Raw genomic sequence first — 16,587 nt, forward strand, 5'->3', positions numbered from 1 at the left:
AACAAAACGAATTGATCAATAACTAGTCTCTCTCTCTCTCTCCAGAAAACATCATCAAGTTCCATACTTTTCTCACAAAAATGCTAATTACCTTTGTATGTTTTGAAAGCGTTGTTAACATTCCAATCCATCTGATTCCAAGCTTCTTTGCCCCTTTCAAGCTCCAGTTTGAGATCTAGGCATTGCAAAGGATGAACAATCGAATCAAAGCAACATGTGAGCAGCGGTTGCTGAGAACATAGAGAGAGAGACGTACCGAGGAACTGTTGTGATGGTGAAGACGAAGAGAGAACACAGGAGGCAGTGTCTGCTTGTTGAAAGGGAAGAAAAAGCCGTTGCAAGAGAGAAAAGGGTAATTTTTTTTTTGGAGGGAAAACAGTAACAGCAGAGGAGGAGGAGGAGGATCGGCGCTGGATCTCTGCGCCACAGATCTGAGCCGATCTAAGTAAAATAAGGGAGAGAAAAAGGTGTAAGCTTTAGGGAGAACTTGTGGTCAGAAGCCCCCTTGTCTGAGGTAAATCCCTTACGGCGGCGGATCTCGTCGGCGAATACGACGGATGGGGAGGAGGAGAGAAGAGGCTGGCTCTCTCCCTCGTCAGGCTCAGCTAAAATGACTCCGTTGATTGGCTCGGTCTGGTTTTCTTTCGGCTTTCTTCTGGTTTTCCCCAATTTGTTTATTTATATTTTATTAGTTAAGACTCTTTAAGGAGCCAGCCAACATAAACAAATCAATTTTTTTTTTTGCATTAAGAGAGTTTCTAAGGTGTTATATTATTTTTCACTTTAAAATTGAATAAATTTTATAATGAAGTTCTAGCTATTTTTATTTTCTAAAATATAAATATTAAAAAGATATACAAGAATAATGGGCATAATCATTTTTAGTCTCTTATAAGATGAAAAATAAACTAAAATTGAAGTTAAAAAATAAAATTAAACTAAAATTGAAGAAAATTTTAAATTTTATTTGAAAATTTTGAAAAATAAACTATCAGTAAAAGAAAAGATGAAAATAAACTACAATTGAAAAAAATTTAAAATTTATTCCAAAATAGAAAATGGACTGATTATTGCTACATCTTATTATATAAAATAAAGTTTGCTCTCTCCTTAGATAAACAATAAACACCTAAGAAAGTCGATGTTTGACAAGACGACAATGAATGAAACTCTAAGTTTCATTAGGGGTGTCAATTCGGGCTGGCCCGGCCCGGCCCGGCCCAAACCCGCTAAGCCCGTAAATATTTGAGCCCGGCCTGGCCCGGCCCGAAAATTATTTGGGCCTAGAATTCAAAGCCCGGTCCGGCCCTTATAGGGCTATAGGGCTTTTCGGGCTTTTGGTTACTTTTCAAAAAATAATTTGTCATTGCCACTTCAATCGTTTTAATACATGTGAATTTTCATTAAAAAAAGAGTTTCATTTTTAAAAAATAAAAAATATATAAAGTGAGTTTAAAATTTTCTTCTCTATCACAATTTTTTTATTTTTTCGTATGCTTTAAAAATATTTTATACACAAACCAAATTTAATAAGATTTAAATAATCAATTATCAATTAAAACAAAAAATATAAGAGAACAAAATTTATGATAAACATGGTCAAACGTTTCATACTTTGTATTTTGAAAATAAAAACATGTTGTACATAAAAGAAGAAGGTACTTTTGTAAAATTTAAAATGTAACACTTATAATGATGAAACAATAAAGTGCATTAACAACTTTTATATTTTCTTTATTAGAGTTTGGATAAAAATATTAAAATAATATATCAATACTAATAATAGTTTCAATTACAAGAAAAAAGGATAATATTTACGCTAAAATATAAATTTTGGGTTTTCGGGCCGGCCCTAGCCCAAACGGGCTTAAGCCCAAAATACCCAAAGTCCAAATAGACTTAGCCCGAAAGGCCCAATTTTTTTGGGGCTTATAAAGCGAAGTCCAAGCCCGGTAATTTTTAGGGCTGGGCGGGCTCGGGCTACGGGCTCCGGCCCTAATTGACATGTCTAAGTTTCATTTAATCTAAGATTGTTTTATGGGCTTCTAATACATAATCTTCTACCCCAATAATTGTGTCTTCATCTTCTCGGGATAGTTAGCCACAGATGTGGCCGTCGTACTGATCCGATTTCTCACACCGGCATGGAGGTCCCGATGAGTACGATTATCACTTTCCAATCTCTGGTGAAAGTTGTGGTCGTCCCTCGTCCGTATCGATTCACTTGCAGCTCTTCTCACACCGTTACGAAACGCTACCGGATTCAATCATTGTCATTAAAGTTCTAATTTAATTCTCATCTCTGAGCTCCTCTTTCCATGATTTCACATTCAATTAGCAGTGAATCTGCAACTATAAATATGTAAGTTTCTTCCCGTAGAAATTTATTATTTCATTCTTCTCCATTGTTAATTTAGACATGTTATTAAAGAGAGACTTGAACAGTTGGTCAGCGAAGAACATGTCAGTGTCTTTTGTTCTTTTTTTTTCTGTATCAGATATCAAAGATCATAACTTTTTAGGTCAGATTACTTTGACTTTACAATTAGACTTATGTTGGTTGAAATGAACTTTATTCATGGTTCTGGATCGTTACTTCCTTTTTTATATGAAGTAGATACTTTAAGATATTCAGATTACCATGAGATTACATAATATACTATGTTTTATTGTATTTCCATGTTCTGTTTGTAACTCACGAACGGCTGCAACGTAGGAGGCACTGTGATGTGAAAGATGGTGGACTCATCAAAGACATAAGGTAAGAGCAGTTGAATATTTCATTCTCTTGATTATCCAAGTTATTATATAGGCCTTTCGTAGATTATCAAGTTTTGTGTTGTTTGAAAATTTGTTAATTTCTGGCGGCTTAGCCAGTCTTGATGAGTTTTATGTTCTGGACAATGACAAACTAATTCTTAATCAAGTTTTCTGCAGTGAGTATGTGTGTGTAATGCTTAGTTGAAAATTTTGTTTCATTTGTGTTATTTATTCTGAATTAACAGTCATGAGAAGAAACATATGAAGCAGTTTCTCATCAAGGAATGTCGACGTTGCTTTGACACCTCACCAAAAAGAGCTGATGAGCTTTTGAGAAACATGGCGAGAGTAGAGATACCAATAATAATAGTAAGCACCCTACTCTGAAATCACAATTGCAGACATATTTAGTGACTGAAACAATAGTCCCTCCAAATGTTTTATTACAACCTCAGATGGGTAATGAGTTCAATATCACCATCCACATCAGCAACATCAATGGTTTATCCATATCTGGTTTTTGAGATGCAACAACTGGTTACTGGTGTCTCCAGTGTCTATGATTATGAAAGGATTTTGCACTACAGAACAAGCCTATGGGAGGACCAACAAGGGGTCCTCAATGAGATATCGTTGAGAAGTATCTTAACTTGGACATATAAGAGGCTGATGAATTAACAGATAATCTGCCAGTACGTTGAGGAGCTAGGAAATATGGTTAGAATGAAGGAGAAGGCATAAACAAACTTTTGTGCTTAGTGTCTGTTTATTTGTTGCTTAGTATTACAAAATGCAATATCTATGTGATGAACAATCTTAGACTCATGAATTAGAGAAGAAGTTATTAAGCGTAGAAGAATAAAACAAAGAACTTTGAAGGTTATGAAAAGATTTAATGATAAATTTTATTCAAAAGATTGCTATTATTATGTGCAATATATGAAAATTTGAATGTGCTTTAATGATATATGTATATAGCAGAAGCTCTGCAGAATAATCAAAGATGAAATACGATGATTGGTAAAAGGAAAAAAAAATTGGTCACAGAAACATATGTTTTTCACCCAAAGAAAGATGCGTAAAAAAGATTACTACAAGAATGAATGGCATGAATAATATTATACAAATCTTAACACAAATAGAATAAATTAGATACTAACATATACAAAACTGTGTTTTTGGAGCTGATAGGTGATTCCACTGTCAGAAGCTTTTTATCCAGCTTCGTTGTACCCAAATGAACGCAACTAAGAGCACAATTATCCTAGAGATCCATTAAGGGTCTCTTAATTGATTTTTAAAAGTATTTAAGGAATAAAGTTGTTTAAAAGACTTAGTTAAGAATCTTGAGATTTTTATGTCTCCATTGCAAATCTCTTATTTTAAGGTTCTTAAAAATAAAATAATATTAAACATTTTTTATTAAAATTAATTTTTTTTATTAAATATAACATAGTAAAAGATAACATTTTAAATATAGATTTTTAAATAAAAACATGAAAACAAAGATTATTAGAATAAACGAGAATTATTTGAAAGAAGCATTTGAGATCAGTTGTTGTCTTGCTCACGTCCAAATCTACGCCATATATGTTCAACCAAATCATCTTTCAGTTGTTGATGCATTTTCTTGTTCAAACACCCATCATATTTGCGATATTTGTAGAGATATCTGTAAAATACGTGAGATCGACATGTGAACTTCCGTGGTCTTCTCCTTGTTGGAACTTTGAAACATCAAATTGGTGATTAAAGAGTTTTATAAACTTGTGATCAAAGAGAGAAAATAAAGAGAAGATGAGGCTTTTTATAAAACTTGTGATCAAAGAGAGAAAATAGAGAGACTTGAGAGTTTTGTTTATAAAATTTGTGATCAAAGAGAGAAAATAGAAAGACTTGAGAGTTTGTTTATAATGATTCATCTAAAGTGTTTTGAGAAGAAGAAGTCATATATAGTGATTAAAGAGAGAAGATGAGTAAAGAGAGAAGATGACTTTGGTGTTATGAATAAAAAGTTTTGTTTTGTTGTGATTTTTAAATAAAAACATGAAAACAAATATAGATTTTTAAATAAAAACATGAAAGCAAGAGTGTTTGTGGTTGTTGTTTTTAAAAGTCAGAGTGTTTGTTATATAGACACAAGCATACAAGTTGATTCTTTACAAGTCTGTGACATAAGACAAGAAGTACAAACAAGTAGTAACAAAGAGAATCTTGGATCATTTGTGATATAAGCTTTGCACTCTTTGAACGATACAAACCTCCTTTGAACCCAATCTGATACAGACGAAAGGAAAAAAAAATCAAAAAGCTGAGTTTGTGCCAAAGGTGTGTAGAGAAACAGGAGAACATAGATGTTTTACCTCAGTTGAGCTGTCGGGAGAGAACCACCGTAAGAGCACTCCTAAATACAACGGCCGGTGAAGATTATTTGCGACATTCCGACCTGTAGACAAGTAAACTGTAAGGCCTCTCTCACTACTAGAAGGTTTTGGAGCAATGTGAAAGCGAGAAAAGAAGAGTTCAATTCTTACAAGTACTGCAGTTTTGTTATTGTATCTGAACACTTTAACAACGATTGCAACTACCAGTCTTTATCACTACCACCAGTAACACTGCTGCAACCAGAATGTCAACATGGTTCCACAAGAAGTGCATATGTATTAACATTCCAATACTCGCAAGGAACAGCGCTGCAAAAAAGTTGCGGATCGTTTCCACCGGAAAGAGAGGCACAACAATGATAAGAACAGCTATATATGGTAGTAAATTTTTGGTATAAAAGAAAAAGAAGGGAAATGTATTTTATAAATTCACCAAGTATGAAACACTTCATCAAGTTCGAAAGACTCAAACTTGGGAGAAGATTCTCAAGTTCGAAGAGCAAAAATTGACATCTTATTTGTTCAAGAGTGTGCTGGGCGAGATCCAAAGTGGTGAATTTTTTTAAAATAAAATTGGTATTTGTTATGCAATTTAATCCAAAGTGGTGAATTTTTTTTATTTGTAACTATCCGTACAATAGAAAACACATACAAAAATGATCATGATGAATTCAAATTGTACGATTGGTTTAACATAGTTAATAATCATGTGATTCTAGTTTGATCGTAAATTGATAACAATGTGGTTTATGAATGGAAAATGTCGTCGGTTAGAGTGAATAAGTGATATAAAAAATACGATTATAAAGTGTCCATAATCATTTATAGGTCCGAAGTAAACCTTAAAAAAAATGAAATTTAAAAAACAATCTTTTATACCAAAGATAAGTGATGTCAAACTTGTATACACATGAAAATTTGAAATTTAAAAAACAATCTTTTATACCAAAGATAAGTGATGTCAAACTTGTATACACATGAACATCAGGGGCGGACCTAGGCCCATAAAGGGTGTAGTATGTGCCACATGCTAAATACTATAAGTTTCTTTTGCCATGAGAAAACATGTATAATTTTGTAGCTGTAATGGTTCAAAAGTTCAAGCTATTAATGTGCCACTAAGTGTTTTTGTATTTTTAAAATTTTATTTCTACACTTTTAATCACTTTTCCCTTTTTCATTTATTTTGCTACCTACAATTTTTTTTTTTTTTACAATTTGTTTTTTTTTTTTTGCTTTTCTCTAAAATTAAATTTTCCAAAATAAAAATATAATTTTATAACAGTTATTTTTATTAATTTTTCAGTACTTACATTAAAATAAAAAATAAAAATGAATAAATGTTTTTATAAAAAACTATTATGTGCTTTATATAATTTATTAATGTCCTTAATAGAATATTTAAAATTATAAAAATATTTTTTTCTTTTTATATGATCTTTTTTTTTAAATTTATATTTTCTGTCAGCATATTCTGAAATTTATAAGATGTGAACTTTTAGTGACTAATGTAATTTTTTAAAAAATGTATATATAAACTTAACTAATTATATTTTATATTGTTATACATACTATATATATTTTGCCACATGTTAAATTATTTTCTAGATCCGTCCCTGATGAACAAGTGAAACATTTTAAGCTCGGTCGCTCACACCATCAAAGTAACAGACTTTTGCTCTGCCGTGAAAATGCGAACACACATGTTTAATAAATTAAGTGCGTTGGCAGTTTCACCACCTGCAAATGAAGCTAGAAACAGAAGAAAACCTAATCTTACAAAAATATTAGAATTAATTATACGCATTTAGTGAGGATTTTATTTAATGATGCTATTTATTTTAGTGTTGTGAATATTTTTTGATTAGAATTGTTATTAATTTGTAGTACTAATATTTTAGTATTGTGAATATTTTTTTGATTAGAATTGAATTATATTTAATAAATGAATATTTTTAGATTGGGGTCAACTTTAAGTATTCAACTAAAAATTAATTAAATTCTAAATTTTTATGGGGTCAGTCCAGCCCGTCCTTATACATTTCTTATGTTGCTGTTTTTTACTAAGTTCGCTCTTTTAAAAACAGCAAATATTATGATGGTTGTTAGGCTGTTAGCTCCCTAAATATATTACATCTACATATATATATATATATATATATATATATCGTTAAAATGGTGTCATATTATTAAGCTAATATGCTGGGGGAAGTGCTAGTTAAGTGGCATTGCTTTTTGATAATGTTCATAGTTGTCAATGGAAAATAGTTGTTAATGGAAAGACAAAAGAAGTATTAATTGATAGAAAATAAGAAGAAAATTGATATTGAACAATCCATGGTGGACCAGAATCAACAAAGTTATGCTATATATGAAAAAGCATTTTCATTTAAAAAACAATACATTATTTGGCTTAATTGAGAAAACACCACTTATTTGATCTAACTAAATCCGAAATCCAAATCTCATTTATTTATAAATAGTTTTTTACCTCCACAAAAATGTGCTAAGAAAATAAAAATCTCTTGAATGGAAGTATATTTAAAAACAATTTTAATTTATATCGACAAATATAATTTCACTATTTTTATACATAACTAAATAAGTGTGGTTCACCATCCAATGCGTAAAACCAACAAAATATAACAGATTACGGCTAACCAAAACCATTATAAACATTTTCTATTTAGCAAATAAAAATTCTCACTATAAAACAGCATGAATGTTCATTAGAAAACAATAAACTATCCTAAATAAATATTAAACAGATTTATCCTAAACAAAATGGTTATATCCAAGAAAACAATTGTTAAATCACTGGCTCTTGTAGCCATTATATGTATTGTTATGTGCACAACTGAAGCTACAAATATAGGGGGTGGAGCTATGGCCACAGACCGCAAGGGTTGTACCTCGGGAGCATGTGAAGGTCAAGCTAACCCATACACACCAGGTTGTGAAAGTGGCGAAAAATGTCGTGGGAGTTGAGATTACGACAATAATTTCTTGTAAATGAAAAACTTGTGACCCGAATAATAATTGATTTTATAATTACTTCTGAAACTACCAAATACATAATTGTTGATATTAGTATTGTAAGCTTATATATTTTCGTATATATTTTCTATGGTGTAAATGTTTGTATAGCTATACCATCCATTTGTTACATAATATTGCTTTGTATGCAATAAGTTCATATATATAAATGATGTTTCATCGTACGATAAAACTTATATAAATTAATACTCGATAAATTAATAATCTCTATAAATTAATAAATTTCACCGGTCCCAACTTGGACCGGTGTAAAATATGACACAAATCGATAAAATAATAAGATAATAATATTTTTAAAACTCCCATGTAAATATATAATCTCATTAAAATCATAAATTAATAATCTATCTATATATTGTTTTTATAAAAGTACAAACTAAACATTATATTGTTGTTTTTATATTGACAATGAAAATACCTCGATTTTTCTTAATATTTCAATATATTTTGATAATATCTAGTGAAATTATATTGAAAACCAAATAACAATTCTATGAAGCATAAAAATATAGACCAAATAAGATAATAAAACACTATAAAAGTCAAATTTCTAAAATTTAAATAATTTATATAGGTAAAATCAAATATTTTCTTATTTTATAAATAAAAATATTTAAAAATAGAAAATAATCTAAAAATGAAACTTTTGTAAATTAATATCTCTATAAATTAATAAAATTTTAAAGTCCCAACATTATTAATTTATAGAGTTTTTACTGTATAATGCTTTTTCGTTTTTTTTATCAAAGGTATAAAGTAGTTTTCAGATGAGCTCAAACGTAAGAAAGATTTGTATTTGGGTTTGGTACGTTTAGAAGGTTGGCCCGTTAGGCATCGTCACCCTCAAACCGTGTAGCCGCAACTGATTTCTAGGATTCATAGCATGCTGCGAAATCTGCTTAGATCGACCATCGATGGAGGTTACGAGCTTCTGAGAAAGACGCGTCTTCGTTACCCATGGTTGCGTCTGCGTCGGTTCCTTTGGTGTCCTTTCGTTCTCGATTCATCTCCTAGCATGCGTCACATGTTCCATTAATCCATTGTTTCAATGTCGTTAAGGAGATCTTAACTAGTCAATACATTGCAACCACGATCGGTCATTCAATGAGTCTTATCCCTCTTCCAAGCTGTGGAGATCCACCAATAAAAAAAAGTCAGACCTATCCCTTGAGAATCATTCTCACGCTTCCAAAAGCTTTTTTAAATTTCAGAGTTCTTCCGAGATTTTAAGTTTCTCGCGTTGTTCGGAATTGTTATGTTGATAGATCTTACTGGAGCATTCGGATCTAGATCCGGCGGAGTTGGGCTGTTCCTGTAAGCAACATGGCTTGAATCGCCTCATATCGGTGGTGGAGACGGCAACTAACAAAGCTAACTCACGAGAATGCCGGTGGTTTCACGTCGTTGATTAAGATTCCTCCTACACAAGAAGTGGAGCTTCTCTGTTTCAGTGATTCGTTGTCTTCTCAAGCGGCGGCCGACCATTTAGACATCTCTCCACTGCCGCTTCACTCTTACTGGACATTGATTTTCCCTTCTAACTCAGCCATCTTGGATCGTGCAGTTAGCTTCTCGGTGATTGCTAATGAGCAGCAGCAAAACGGAAACGTCTCCGGTGAACTAATACTACGAGCTCAGTACCTTATAACTCCAAATCTAATCTGGATAGAGTCAAAACGTAATAAAAATTAACAACTACTATATAGATCATTTTCTGATTATCAGGTATGCAACACCCGTAACAAGTGACTGGTGAGTGTCTCTGTGAGGATTTTGGATGAGTTTTGTTTTTTTTGGATTGATTTGTTAGATACGCATAGCGTGCATAATCTTGGTGATTCATAGTTCTTCTATTTCTTATAATGCAGTGACTGGTGAGTGTCTATGGAAGGATTTCACCATTATTAAAGGCTTCAGTGAAAGTGTCAGCTTACTCTAAAAAAAAAAAAATTATAATAAGCATTGTTTAGGAGTTCATGTTTCCAAACAGCTTTGTTTCTACTTTCTATTTATCTATCAATGTTTCAACGTGTCACAAGTGGATGATCAGTGTCATAGATAATAGAATTGTTATATACCCTCACCAATGATATGCTCAAACCAGAGATTCTGCTTAGATCGCTTTCTGCAAATCCCTAATACATTGTACCATCCTATGTATAACTGAAAACTTGAATAAGAGTTTGCAAAAGTAACTCTGCAGTCTCCATTATCCCGCCTAACGTCATCTATGCTAGCCTTCGTGTGTGTTGATGGGCTTGCCATCAAACTTCATAAAAAATAGAAAGCTTATGTCTGGAAGCCAAGGTTGTTTTGTCTATGTCGCAATCAGATCTCTGTCTCTGCTGAGCATAATCAATATGCTAACGCAAGAAACAAGGAAGGATGATATAAAGTTGGGAATATCCGAACGACTCTTTTACGTGCATTTTTTTAGAAGATGCATCACCAAAACTGAAGGATAGATAATGAATCTGTAGGAGAGTAAAGGCCAAGGGTTTAGGAAACAAGTTGTGAGAAAGAAAGAAAAGGGTATAGCTTAGTGGATGTCAGACTGATCAAACTTTAGAGTAAGCACCAAGGAAGAAGCCTATGGAGCATTCAGCAGGCACATATCATACTATCTGAGAAAAAAGGTAAGAACATCACAAACAAATAACTGGTTTTAGGTGTGAGGTAGCTTCTTGAGTATAAATGTTATGCTCCACAACTTGGGCTGTATTGCACCAATAGCATTGCTCCATTCATATGCTAAAATGAATTCAGATTTTAGTATCTTTAAAGTATTCAGAAGTTTGTGGTTGAATCTTTAATAAATACATTTTGGGTTTAATTCATTTTAACAGAATTTCTTTCACACATAGCCTTGAGATCAATACCAAACTTAACCAGCTTTTGAGTTTTGAAATTGACAAAACTTCAAATTTGAAGTTGGAAGTTGTGTCTTTCCAAAAGAAGAACTTCAAATCTAACTGTAAATGTTTTATGTTTTACATTTAGTCTTTATTGTTGATGAAAGTTAATAAAATCACAATACATTTAAGTTTTATATTTTACACTTTAGTATTTATTGTTGATAAAAGTTAATAAAAATCAAAATAATTTTATATTACGGTACAATATATAAAAAAATTTATAATTAATATAATCAGTAAAATATTACATTCTAATACAAAATTACAAAAAGAAATAAGAACAATAATTAAATCTTTAAATAAGGACTAAAATGATAATTATAGAAGTTGAAAAGATATATGAAATTATATAATATTGCATAAGATTATAAAATTATAAAGATAAAAGTTGACCAGATCATTATAAAAACTAAAAGTTCAAAAATTGTATAAAATAATAAAATTATAAGGACTAAAGTGATAACAATAAAATTTAACAATATTATTTTAAAAACAGATAATTGCAAGGACTTAAAAATAAAGAACTTCGAATATGAAGTTTTGTACATTAAATCTTCAAATATGAAGTTTTGAAGTTGCATTTAGAAAATGTAAAATTCATATTTGAAGTTTTGAAATTGCTTTTGAAATGCTCTTAACACACAACAATTTGGTTTTGGTTCATAGTCCATTATATGTTTGCTTCGGTTTGAAATGTATTTTCTTAACAAATTGTATAATCAATGAAATTCTTGTTTTAGTCGATAATGTTTGGTAATAAAAGTATTTAACCAATAAGTGGATATTCATTATATCGACACAAAATAATGAATAAATAAATAATAAAAATATATATATATATATATTGTTTTAGAAAGTCTATAAATTAATACTCGACAAATGAATAGACACAATAATTAATAATTTTTACTGGTCCTGAATTGGACATATGTAAAATATAACTTAATTCAACAAAATAATAATTACATAACTATTATATATATAACTTTTATATAAAAATAAACAAATTATTTAAAAAATAAATTCATCTTTCATTTTTTAAAAATAAATTTCAATATTCTGATATTTTAATTGAATTACAGATAAAAGATATTTATATACTATCATCAAATACAACACACATTATATATCAAATCATTTAATTAAGTAGATAAAATTTAACTAATATATAGTATCATAAAGTTAATTTTTTGGACAACAAAAACAACTACTCTAAACAAGCAAAATATATCTTATCATATATAATTCTTCTTCACCAAAACGTTTTAAAAGATAAAAATCCTTATCATACGCATTTTGCAAATCTAAATCACAAACCACAAAATCGTAAAAAAAATGATAAGCTAGATCACAAGTAAATTACAGGGCGGAGCAACGCTAGTGTACTAAATACTCATGTACCTCGGTGATTATGGGAGGCAAAACATATTCGTTACACAAACTAAATACTCGTGTACCTCACCTCGGTTATGATTGTTAAGATACGTTTTCCACTTAACTGTTATGGGCCATAAAAGGCCTATCACATTTCTTAACAAATATTAGGTCCACTAGGTTTAACTTGCTGCTTGTCGTCCTCATATTTAAAGAGCAGCTAACTCCCATCAAGGGTCTACTTCCGCCACTGAGAGAAAGAACAAACAGACAAGATGCCGGCGGCGAAGCAAAGGACCCCGAAAGTTAGCCGAAACCCTGATCTCATAAGGGGCGTTGGCAAATACTCTCGTTCCCAAATGTACCACAAGAGAGGCTTGTGGGCAATCAAGGCCAAAAATGGCGGCGTTTTCCCCCGACACGACGCTAAGTCCAAGGTCGATGCTCCCGTTGAGAAGCCCGCCAAGTTTTATCCGGCTGAAGACGTTAAGAAGCCCCTCGCAAACAGACGCAAGCCTAAGCCTACCAAGCTCAAGTAAATCCCATCTTCTTCGATTGTCGTTTTAGTTAATTTCAAGCTTTGTTGGTTCCGACAAATTACGAGTTTAGAATAGATTTGTCGGGAATATGAGATATGGTTTGAATCAGTTGTATCTAGTGTTGTGTTGAAATGTAGTCTATCTTCTTCAATTGGTGTTTTTTTTTATTAATTTCAAGCTAAATGCATCTGCTTGGTTGGTTCCGACAGGTTGCGAGTTTAGAATAGATTTGTCGGGAATGTGAGATATGGTTTGAGTCAGTTATTTGTTGAAATGTAGGTGTGATTGTGATTGCAAAGTTTGAGACTTTATTCTATTTGTTATTGCAGATCAAGCATTACTTCAGGAACTGTGTTGATCATTCTTGCTGGTAGATTCAAGGGAAAGAGAGTTGTCTTCCTCAAGCAACTTTCTTCTGGTCTGCTCTTGGTGACTGGTGAGTTCTTTTTAATCTCTGCGCTTGTAGTGTTATGGTCATGTTCTGTTATGTAAACTTTATCCCATATGTTCTGTTTCCAGGACCATTCAAGATCAATGGTGTTCCACTGAGACGTGTTAACCAGTCCTATGTGATCGGAACCTCCACAAAGGTTGACATTTCTGGAGTCAACGTTGAGAAGTTCGATGACAAGTACTTCGGGAAGGTTGCTGAGAAGAAGAACAAGAAAGGAGAAGGCGAGTTCTTTGAAGCAGAGAAAGAGGTATATAACATCACATCTTGATCAAATATTCATCTTTATGAATTTGATTAGCTTAACTTGCTCTAACCTTAAAATCAACGATGTGTATCTGCAGGTGAAGAAAGAGATCCCACAGGAGAAAAAAGAAGACCAGAAAACTGTGGACGCAGCTCTGATCAAAGCCATTGAGTCAGTGCCAGAGCTCAAGACTTACCTCGGCGCCAGGTTCTCATTGTCTCAAGGAATGAAACCCCATGAGCTTGTTTTCTAGATTTCATCATATCGTTTTTTGTTTCAAAAAAATCTTGTTTGCCCCCTGAGATTTTGTCATCTTTGAATCTTATAAAAACGTTATTTCTCTTTTATATATCAATCATCAATTCTAAGAAAATGAAACAAAAAAAAATTGAATAATCATGAATTAATTTTTAAACCAAAATAATCAACAGCGGATTTTGCCATTATAGAGGCAAATTCACCAAAGCTTATAACACCATCACCGTTTGTGTCAGCTTCTTTGATCATCTCCGTTAGTTCTTTATACGTCAACGGTTGCCCCATCTTGGCCATGGCTCCTGCCAATTCCGCCGCGCTGATGAATCCATTACCATCTCTATCAAACGAGTTGAAAATGTCGAGTAGATGTTCGGTATTGTTACCGATCTCTTCGTTCAGGTCGGGGAGATTGCCTACGAGCTCGTCAAACTCGACAAAACCGTTGCCGTTTGCGTCCATGCTTGCTAACAAAACATGGATTTGGTCTCCTGATGGTTTGAGACCGAGGGACCGGAGCAGGGCCGCGAGCTCTAAGATGGTTAAGCTTCCATCTGCGTCCATGTCGAACCGGTCGAATATGTCTTTTAATTGTCTTAGCTGATCCTCCATTGTTTTTTCTATGGAAGCACAAACCTCAAAACATAGATGAAAGATTAAGCATTTGGTTAACGAGAAGAGATTATTTTTAATGGTGAATTTTGAGTTGAAATTCCGAATTTTTTCTTGTTTGTATTTTGTAATCCTCTCATGTTTTCTTTGTGGGGGTTTGTTAATTGTTAGGGTTAAAAATAGGAAACAACTTCTAGTCATAAAAGTTCGGATATTTACAAAATAAAGTAGATATAGGGTTAAGATAGATGTTTTAGAAAAAAAAAATTATTTTAATATAATAAAATTGTAAAAACACGAAAAATTAATTGATTTTATTGAATTACTATTGGTAAGAATTATTAAACATTGATAACTAATGAAAAAAAATACATTTATAATAGTGTTCTAATGTGTTCTATAATATGTGTTCAAACACTAAAAAAACTATCTTTATAGAGGTAGTAATTAACTAAAAACAAACAAAATAATGAAAAAAAGCAAGAAAGAAAGCCACATGAAAATATAGGAAGGGAAATTCAAGTAGTAAATTTTTGGATACTTACAAAATAAAGGATTAATATACGAAACATAAGTGAAAAGTAATAAATTCATGATGATTGGTCGAAAACAAACATGACAATGTTCTTAAGAAACCAAAAGATAATTAACTAAAACAAGCAAAAGCACAAATAAAAATATAAGTGAGTGGATCATACAAAACCACTTTTCCTAGCCATACGATTGTTACGATGAGCACAACAACCGCATGAATAGACGGTGATGAGTAGGACGATGAGACAAACGTTGAAAATCAAAAGGTTCCTCCACTTCTCTCTAATATTCGCCAACACTCCAGCTTTGCATGCGTTGCAGTTAAAACATAACTCTGTTTGCACGTTACTCCATGCACCGCAGTCGCCGTTGTTGGCCGCAACAACCGTTTCGTTTTTCGCTGGTGGTATCCAAAACGTCGCGTTTTTAAACTCAAAGTTGCAATCTGACGGTGGCTTACAACAACCAGACTACGCAACACAACGTAAAGATTAGATTATGTAATAAATACGGATACAAAACATCTACGTTAATGTTTTACCTGGAGTGGAGACAAGTTTTTGTGATAAAACTCATCAGCGATCTGACTGACAGGACCATCACTCAAATCATCACAAACGCTAGCTTCAGCCAAACAAGACATTACACCAACCCATCTCTTCCCACCGACGAAACTGTTAAGCCATGTCGAGAAATCAACCGTCTGGTACTCTCTATACCCTCGACCAGAGATCACACGACCGGCTCCTTTGTTCGTCACGAAGAAGAGAAAGATCGAGAAGCCAATTAATGCAACAATGCCCGCAATGAGTATGATCAAGTACAAGACCATGGCGAGATTCTCCTTGAAGCAAGAACCTATCACTCCTAGTAACGACACCACGAAGAGGACGACACCGGTTGTGAGAAGTGGTGCCCGAATCGCTGTTTCACAATTGGTCACGTCTTGGTGAACGAACATGTATATCGAATAACCAATGGCTGACACGCCCACTAACATTATTAACGTGTTGGCTAGACCCACAACGAAGTTGCTTACTCGAAACATTTCGTGATCTCTTTTTCTTTTCTCGCTCTGATATCAAATAAGCAAATCGGATGTTAAATAGAGAGAGAGACAAAGAGAGGTTTGATATTCGAGTTTGATGAGTTTTATTTTGTAACGTTTTAGTGAGTGTGGCGTCGTGGTTATTGGGACAAGAGGGAACGGTTGTTTCTTAGGTAGTGGGGGATATTAGTGGATATTATTAGTCACTTGCTCAGTGTATAATTACTTATTTATGCCACTATAGTTAGAGAACATGTGGGGTTAAGAAGATCCTTTAGTTTAGATAGAGTAGTTAAATCAGATTTTGACTTTGTCTAATTGCCACATCATACACCCACAATTCAGAGGTCACTCAAAAGTTTAAAATATGAAGTTTATAAGGATTTATCGACTCAAATGTCGTTAAGCCGT

General features: G+C 32.7%; 4 protein-coding genes and 2 long non-coding RNA genes across 7 annotated transcripts; 4 read left to right on the top strand and 2 right to left on the bottom strand.

The window, feature by feature from the left end:
- The first annotated feature begins 2,018 nt into the window (after window positions 1-2,018).
- LOC106436773 lies at window positions 2,019-3,643 on the top strand. 2 transcript variants are annotated; one of them, XM_013877716.3, is made up of 4 exons: window positions 2,019-2,362; window positions 2,717-2,761; window positions 3,006-3,129; window positions 3,187-3,643. In XM_013877716.3, exons 1-4 carry the CDS (start codon window positions 2,319-2,321, stop codon window positions 3,436-3,438), a joined length of 465 nt encoding a protein of 154 aa, XP_013733170.2. In that variant the 5' UTR covers window positions 2,019-2,318; the 3' UTR covers window positions 3,439-3,643. The 2 variants fall into 2 exon arrangements, with proteins under 2 accessions (XP_013733170.2, XP_013733171.2); XM_013877717.3 differs by having other exon boundaries at window positions 2,027-2,362; window positions 3,216-3,643.
- A 1,196-nt stretch (window positions 3,644-4,839) lies between these two features.
- Window positions 4,840-5,689, bottom strand: LOC106436772. The gene is made up of 3 exons (XR_001287177.3): window positions 5,295-5,689; window positions 5,124-5,206; window positions 4,840-5,037 (listed from the first exon to the last, which is right to left on the bottom strand). It is a non-coding gene; the product is annotated as an uncharacterized LOC106436772 (long non-coding RNA).
- Window positions 5,690-7,875: 2,186 nt separating this feature from the next.
- Window positions 7,876-8,232, top strand: LOC111212742 (protein RALF-like 36). The gene has a single exon (XM_022714324.2). The coding sequence runs from the start codon at window positions 7,929-7,931 to the stop codon at window positions 8,130-8,132; it is 204 nt and encodes a 67-aa protein (XP_022570045.1). The 5' UTR covers window positions 7,876-7,928; the 3' UTR covers window positions 8,133-8,232.
- Window positions 8,233-8,990: 758 nt separating this feature from the next.
- LOC106454770 lies at window positions 8,991-10,282 on the top strand. Its single transcript, XR_007327220.1, has 2 exons — window positions 8,991-9,354; window positions 9,467-10,282. It is a non-coding gene; the product is annotated as an uncharacterized LOC106454770 (long non-coding RNA).
- A 2,434-nt stretch (window positions 10,283-12,716) lies between these two features.
- LOC106436769 (60S ribosomal protein L6-1) lies at window positions 12,717-14,074 on the top strand. The gene is made up of 4 exons (XM_048765153.1): window positions 12,717-13,025; window positions 13,359-13,465; window positions 13,549-13,730; window positions 13,825-14,074. Exons 1-4 carry the CDS (start codon window positions 12,766-12,768, stop codon window positions 13,978-13,980), a joined length of 705 nt encoding a protein of 234 aa, XP_048621110.1. The 5' UTR covers window positions 12,717-12,765; the 3' UTR covers window positions 13,981-14,074.
- Window positions 14,075-14,111: 37 nt separating this feature from the next.
- Window positions 14,112-16,576, bottom strand: LOC106436774 (tetraspanin-11-like). Its single transcript, XM_013877718.3, has 3 exons — window positions 15,670-16,576; window positions 15,293-15,598; window positions 14,112-14,618 (listed from the first exon to the last, which is right to left on the bottom strand). Exons 1-3 carry the CDS (start codon window positions 16,174-16,176, stop codon window positions 14,124-14,126), a joined length of 1,308 nt encoding a protein of 435 aa, XP_013733172.1. The 5' UTR covers window positions 16,177-16,576; the 3' UTR covers window positions 14,112-14,123.
- Window positions 16,577-16,587: the final 11 nt, after the last annotated feature.

Source organism: Brassica napus, chromosome C8 (assembly GCF_020379485.1).
Source record: "Brassica napus cultivar Da-Ae chromosome C8, Da-Ae, whole genome shotgun sequence".
NCBI lineage: Eukaryota > Viridiplantae > Streptophyta > Magnoliopsida > Brassicales > Brassicaceae > Brassica > Brassica napus.

Bases quoted from the DNA above. Each gene is read 5' to 3' on its own strand.
- LOC106436773 (XM_013877716.3), top strand. From the start codon at position 2,319: ATGATTTCACATTCAATTAGCAGTGAATCTGCAACTATAAATAT. The intron at 2,363-2,716 runs GTAAGTTTCTTC...GCTGCAACGTAG, and splicing joins GAATCTGCAACTATAAATAT to GAGGCACTGTGATGTGAAAG. The intron at 3,130-3,186 runs GTAAGCACCCTA...CTGAAACAATAG, and splicing joins TAGAGATACCAATAATAATA to TCCCTCCAAATGTTTTATTA.
- LOC111212742 (XM_022714324.2), top strand. From the start codon at position 7,929: ATGGTTATATCCAAGAAAACAATTGTTAAATCACTGGCTCTTGTAGCC.
- LOC106436774 (XM_013877718.3), bottom strand. From the start codon at position 16,176: ATGTTTCGAGTAAGCAACTTCGTTGTGGGTCTAGCCAACACGTTAATA. The intron at 15,599-15,669 runs GTAAAACATTAA...TGTGTTGCGTAG, and splicing joins AAAACTTGTCTCCACTCCAG to TCTGGTTGTTGTAAGCCACC. The intron at 14,619-15,292 runs GTATGATCCACT...CTATGTTTTGAG, and splicing joins TGGCTAGGAAAAGTGGTTTT to GTTTGTGCTTCCATAGAAAA.
- LOC106436769 (XM_048765153.1), top strand. From the start codon at position 12,766: ATGCCGGCGGCGAAGCAAAGGACCCCGAAAGTTAGCCGAAACCCTGAT. The intron at 13,026-13,358 runs GTAAATCCCATC...TTGTTATTGCAG, and splicing joins CCTAAGCCTACCAAGCTCAA to ATCAAGCATTACTTCAGGAA. The intron at 13,731-13,824 runs GTATATAACATC...GTGTATCTGCAG, and splicing joins TCTTTGAAGCAGAGAAAGAG to GTGAAGAAAGAGATCCCACA.